General features: G+C 49.8%; 1 protein-coding gene across 1 annotated transcript in view; it reads left to right on the top strand.

Annotated features, from left to right (window-relative positions):
• The first annotated feature begins 1,668 nt into the window (after nucleotides 1-1,668).
• LOC121639288 overlaps nucleotides 1,669-6,703 on the top strand; it is a 9,341-nt gene continuing 4,306 nt past the window's right edge. The window contains 2 exon segments of the mRNA XM_041984450.1: nucleotides 1,669-6,028; nucleotides 6,031-6,695. Of these exon segments, the coding sequence (XP_041840384.1) occupies nucleotides 1,669-6,028; nucleotides 6,031-6,695 (5,025 nt within the window).

Below are 6,703 nucleotides of genomic sequence, written 5' to 3'. Positions count from 1 at the left end.
TCTCCTAGTGCAGGTCAGCACTGTAAATGCAAACTTTTGCCTGACTAAAGATTAAATAGTACATTAAACTTAATTCATGTTAGCTTTTTAAATTTACTTGTTTACATCGAGTTTTTACCCGCATACTTGTTTAATCAAGTACAATGTACTTAGTTTTTTGGGGGGCATGTACAACACCTGTATGCCCTGTGTGAGTCCATTTCCGGTAAATGAATGTTGTATCTTGAGCACATACAGATATGCACCTTTTTTTCTGCTTTTTTTTCTTTTGCTTATTGCGTTTTCTTATCTCTTCCATGAGGCCAATGACATCACAACAAGATGCACTGCTGTCCTGCAATGTCTGCCTCTGTATGTTGGAGATAATTCCACTGAATTCTTCCTCGGCTGCTCAGTAAGTACATTCATAATGATGGTCGGACCTCAGGTGCAGTTCTCAGACTTCAGAAAAAGTTGTTCAGATCTGTTTAAAAAAAAAAAAAAAAACTCCCAGGCACCATGGCTGAAGTCTTTTGATATTGTAAAGCAGATCACAGCAGCTAAGTTTGACCCTCCCCTGTTCTGTGCGTTATCCAGTATAGCATTTGGATTGGTTAGCAGGAGCAGCATTCATATGCATGAGTTAGCGAGGTTCCCTCACGGAAGTAGTTTTTTTTGAGTGTTCTAGTTGGATGTAAAACGGTGCTCACGGCTTGGTGCATGGACAGATCAGCTTACTGTTCCGTGCCGAGCTAGAGACTGCAATTCAACACAGCAGCAATACAGACGCTAAAGTAGATGCCAAATGTCTGTACTTACCATCTGCGTTCAGTAAAGTAGCCAAAACGGACATTCCTTGTTGTGTGAAGTCTTTCCCACGCAAGCACAGTCAGAAGGAGAAGTATAGCTCCCATCAGAGGTCCAAAAGCACAACAACTGGTGTCAGAAGTGGGATGCTTGCAAACTTTCCCAAACGTGAGTACATCCACTGGACAGAGGAGAAAGCTAACGACCGCTAATTAAAGCTAATGGAGATAACGGAAGCTAACAGGAGCCAGTAGAAGCTAACGGAGGCTAACACAAGCAGCTATCAATAACGAGGGTTTAGCAGAAGCTAACACGGGCTTGCACGAGCTGACAAACAATAATAAGGGTCACTGCTGCAGCGCTGCTTCTTGCTAACTCTGGGGTTTCATCCCTGAGGACTGTTTATGTGAATGGGAACGCAGCCGAAGCTGCACAATACCACGAGAGTAATCTCCCTGCGATCATCGGCTCATCAGCTGTAGAGCAGCGCCTCCTGCTGGACCTCACGCTGAATTACCCCGGTGCTGTGAAATAAAACTCAGAGCTTCAGGACAGAGACTTTGAGGCACAAAAGGCAAATAGAGACATTAACAACAAAAATAAAACATCAACCACCAGAATAATAAATAAAGGAGGAAAAATAATAAAAAAAAAATAAATAAATAAATAAAAATAAATATGACAGAAGAAGGAGCTACAGCAGGACCCTCTGAGTCCGATTCAGCCCCAACATGGTTGCAAGCATTGTTATACCACCAAAATCAGCAGACAAAAAACCTGCAGACGATGCTCGCCCCAGTCCTTACACACCTCACAGGAGGGAATTCCGCTGCACAGCAGGATATGTCATCACGCACTATTTCTAGTGGGGCTGGTGGTGAGATGTTACGGCGGCCCACACTGGACAGGCATGATGCTGTATCCGTGGCCTCTTGGGAGATGCTAATAGGACCAACAGATCATGCCAGTGGTCCCTTTGCAGCAGAACTGGATGTCATAAACAGACGGAACCGCAGCCCCGGCCCAACCAGGAGAAATGTCAATCCGGAACCTGATGTTAGGCGGAGGGACACCAGAGAAACTGGGGCCCAAATCCAGCGCCCATTCCCCTACTATGGTGAACAGGGACTAAGCAGCTCCAGCCACCATAGCCAACCCAACCTGCAGGAAGCATACAGACCCAAACTGGCCATATTTGATGGAAATGATGACTGGGACTCCTTCTTGCTGCCATTTGAGCTCCAAGCCAGGAAATATGGATGGACCGCTGCCGAAAGAGTTGACCGGCTGCATGAGTGTTTGAGGGGAGCTGCAATACGATATGTCTGCTCCCTGCCAGAACGAACTAGGGAAGATTATGTACTTCTTGTGGAGCAGCTCACTCAGTGCTTTGGGAAAAAGGAACCCCCTACCACAGTAAGGAGAAAGCTGGGAGAACTCCGACAAGGAAAAGAGACCTCAGCTGAGTTTGCAGAAGAGGTGCGGCGCCTCATTACACTTGCATACCCAGGTGTGGATCTCCAGCTGCAAGACCAACTGGCAACCAACGCTTTCCTAAAGGGTCTGAGAAACCAAAAGGTGGCTTACGAAGTCATGAACAGAGACCCACGCTCCCTTGCGGAGGCTCAACAGCGTGTCGAAGCTCATGAACATAACTTCAAAGCCACTATAGGGCGCGAAACCGACATAAAGAACAGAACTAGGCGCGTTTCTTGGGCCAGTGATGCAGACGCCTGGGAGAATGACACTGCTACTGCTCGCAGGGTGCATACCCCTCAATATGTGACTGCAGATCAGTTTGCTGCACTGACAGACCAAGTCAAAACCCTTGTTCATACAGTAGGAAAGCTACAGCTGCAGTTTGAACACCTCCAGTCCACGTACATGGGGTGTCAGCAACCGAGGGAGACCACACAACGTCCTTCATCGCTTGAGAGGAAGCAGAACCATCCTCAGGTACAGACCAGCCGGATGCGTTCCCAGTCCCCGAGCCCAACTCGTGGAACAGCTGGCCCATGCTTTAAATGTGGAGAGCCAGGGCACTTCAGGAGAGAATGCACAAAGTTGCCAACATCGGAGAATGCATGCAGCTACGGTGATAAAAACTCTGGTCGACTGTTGCAGGCGGATGTGACACTCAATTCAGATCACCCACCACAAGGACCACAGATTGGCTGCACCAAAAATGAGGGTGAGAGTCTGCAGATTCCTGTGACTGTAAATGGCATACCCACACAGGCTGTGGTAGATACCGGAGCTCAGACAACTGTCGTCTCCGAGGAGCTGTACCGGAGTTTCTCAAGAGATGTTTCAGACGACCTACAGGATACTTACCTTCGTAATGCAGGGTTAGCAGAGGGCATGATGGCAAAAAGGGGACTGAGGGTCACCTTTGAAATCGCATCCAAAACAATCAACTGGGACGTGCACGTGGCCCCCATACGTGATTCTGTCCTCCTCGGATATGATCTGATGAAAGCCCACGACGTTGTCATCCACGCCCGTGGCAGGGTCTTTATTGGCAATGAGCTGGTACCCTCAAAGGTGGTGAAAGATGGAGCAGACTACTGTGTAGCCAGAGTGACTCTAGGAAAGACCACCATCATACCACCGACATCGGAATGTGTGGTGTGGGGTGAAGTGGAGAATCCAAGGCCAGGTGTTCCAGCCGTACTAGAGCCTTTGAGCATCACAGAAGCAGTAGCCTCTGGAAGTGTAGCCACCACCATGGAGAAACGGATACCAGTCAGGCTGTGCAACTTTTCCACCAGCAAAGCAGCGCTGCCAAAAGGAGCATGTCTTGGTCTCCTAGTTGAAGCTTATCCTGAGGAGCCATCTTGTCCCCCTGATCAGAGTGAAGGGCCGGGTATGAGAAATGAAACAGCTAGCGAACCACCACTGATGGTCGAGAGAGTAGCAACCATCGCTGATCTTCCTGAACATCTTCGAGAGCTGGTTGGCATGACTAGTGAGGCGCTTACTGAGGAACAGCAACAGCGTTTCCTCCAGCTGATGTTGACCTACCAGTCCCTCTTCGCCAAAAGTGACTCTGATCTGGGTTACATGTCCGCAGTCACACACAAGATCGACACAGGAAAAGCCAAACCTGTGTGACAGCCGGTCTGGAGGACACCTCTGGGTTTTCAGAAGGAAGAGGAAAAGCATCTTCACGCCATGCTCAAATCAGGTGTGGTGACCCCATCCTCATCCGAGTGGGCTTCTCCAGTCGTCTTGGTGCGCAAGAAGGATGGAGGAGTGCGTTGGTGCGTAGACTACCGCTACCTTAACAATCTGACAGTCAAAGATGCGTACCCCTTGCCGAAGATTGAAGAGTGTCTTGATGTTCTCGGAGGAGCCACCATGTTCTCAACACTCGATCTTCAGTCTGGTTATTGGCAGATAGCTGTGGATGCCATAGACCGCGAGAAGACGGCGTTCATCACCAAATGGGGCCTTTATGAGTACACCCGCATGCCGTTCGGACTTTGCAATGCCCCAAGCATGTTCCAGAGGGCGATGGAGTTTGTACTCAGGGGACTCCAGTGGGAAACATTGCTAATCTACCTGGATGATATTATTGTCCTCGGTAGAGGAGTGGATGAAAGTCTGGATCGGCTCACACAAGTCTTCAGCTGTCTCCACAACTACGGGTTGAAGCTGAAGCCATCCAAGTGTTACTTGCTTCAGGAGGAAGTTCTCTTCCTGGGCCACCTTGTGAGTGGTGATGGAATTTGTCCAAACCCAGCACTGGTCAGAGATGTACAGCTCTGGATGCCCCCTGGTAATGTGCAGGAGCTGCAAGCTTTCCTTGGGCTGTGTAACTACTACCGCAAGTTTGTTCCAGCATTTGCAGAACTGGCAAGCCCCCTTCACCGCCTTCTAAAGAAAGATGCCACATTCATGTGGACAGATGAGCATCAGGACGCTTTCATACAGCTGAAAGACAAGCTGACAACTACACCAGTGCTGGGATATCCCACTGTTGGAGGCAAGTACATTCTTGACACAGATGCTTCAAACCACAGTATTGGGGCTGTGCTGTCGCAACTGCAGTGGGGTGAAGAGCGAGTTCTCATGTACGCCAGCAATCACCTTACACCAGCTCAGCAGAGGTATTGTGTCACCAGACGTGAGCTGCTGGCTGTCATCCGTTTTACCAGACAGTTCCGCCACTACCTTCTGGGTAGGAAGTTCCTGTTGAGGACAGATCATGGCAGCCTCACCTGGCTCTTCCGGTTCAAGTGCCCTGAAGGCCAGTTAGCTCGCTGGTTGGAGGAGTTGAGTCAATATGACTTCAACATTGAGCATCGAGCAGGGCGACAACATTGAAATGCAGATGCCATGTCAAGACAAACCAGAGAGCAGTCAAGTGATTGTGACTGCTACCAAGCAGGGAAGAACCTGTCTGACCTGCCATGTCAAGGATGCAAGTTTTGCCAAAGACTACATGAGCAGTGGGCCTGGTTTGAAAATGATGTGGATGATGTGGTGCCCCTAGCAGTAAGGTGTATCCAGGTGGGCAGCGAGACCTGTAGTGATGTAACTCAGCCGAGGGAATCCGGCCAGCCACCTGCACCTGTCCTGCCGACCCCAATGGTTAACTGGCTGGAATCAGTCAGCTTGGAGGAGCAAGCCAAACTCCAAAAAGCTGAGCCTGTCCTTTCCATCATTCACAAGTGGAAAGAATCCGCCACACTTCCCACTAAAGAGCAAGTGTCACTCGAGAGCCCTGCAGTGAGGAAGTTCTGGCTTTGCTGGCCCCAGGTCGTGTTGCAGCAGGGAGTTCTCCATTATTCTTGGGAGAGAATAGGAGCTCAGCGTCCAGCCTTATTGCTGCTAGTCCCCACATCTATGCGACAGGAGATTCTTCGAGCTTGCCATGACCCCCCACACTCTGGTCACCTAGGAGAGGTAAAAACCCTCGCGCGCCTACGCCTGAACTACCACTGGTACGGAATGCGTGAAGATGTCCACCTATTCATAAAGAGATGCTGGCACTGCAATGCCTGTAAGCTTAAAGGACAGGTGGGGAAGGCAAAGCTGCAAAGTTACCAAGCTGGAGCACCTCTGGACCGTCTCCACTTAGACATTCTGGGTCCCTTCCCAGTCTCCGGCTGTGGAAACAAATACATCCTCGTCATCATGGATCAGTTTACCAGATGGGTCGAAGCCTTTCCTATTCCAGACCAAGGAGCAGAAACAACGGCAAGGAGGCTTGTGTACGACTTCATTGCCAGGTTTGGGCCCCCCTTGAGCTGCACACTGACCAAGGGCGCAATTTTGAGAGCTCCCTGTTTCAGAATGTGTGCAAGCTCCTGCAGATTACCAAGACAAGAACCACTCCGTATCACCCTGCTTCCAACGGGCAAGTAGAGCGGTTCAACAGAACCTTGCTACAGATGATTCGGTGTTATGTGGACCAGAACCAGAAAAACTGGGATGAACATCTGCCATTACTCACCTCAGCCTACCGCAGCTCACAACACGCCGTCACAGGGTTCACGCCTAACAGACTGATGCTTGGAAGGGAAGTTCATCAGCCTCAGGACATCCAGTGTAGAGTGGCGACGCTAACATCTGACCGGACGGGAGTGGCAGATTTCCTCTACAACCTGGAGGAAGGACTCAGACAGACACAGAATACCGCGAGAGAGAATCTCCGCTCAGCGCAGGAACGTCAGAGGAAGACATATGATGTTCGAGCACGAGAACATTACTACAGCGTTGGAGATCTAGTCTACGTAAAGGACGACACTAAAAAGAAAGGATGGCGCCCCAAGCTTCAAGCGCCTTGGCAAGGTCCCCTCATCGTTTCTGCACATCGTAGTCCAGTCCTCTATGAGATCCAGGGCAGGAAACGTAGCAAGATAATGCATCATGATCGGCTTAAGCCATACGACATTGACGTGGTCCCTGC

The sequence above is a fragment of the Melanotaenia boesemani genome, chromosome 5 (genome assembly GCF_017639745.1).
Source record: "Melanotaenia boesemani isolate fMelBoe1 chromosome 5, fMelBoe1.pri, whole genome shotgun sequence".
NCBI lineage: Eukaryota > Metazoa > Chordata > Actinopteri > Atheriniformes > Melanotaeniidae > Melanotaenia > Melanotaenia boesemani.
Note: the sequence above shows the minus strand (reverse complement) of the source record. Positions and strands in the feature narration are given on the sequence as shown.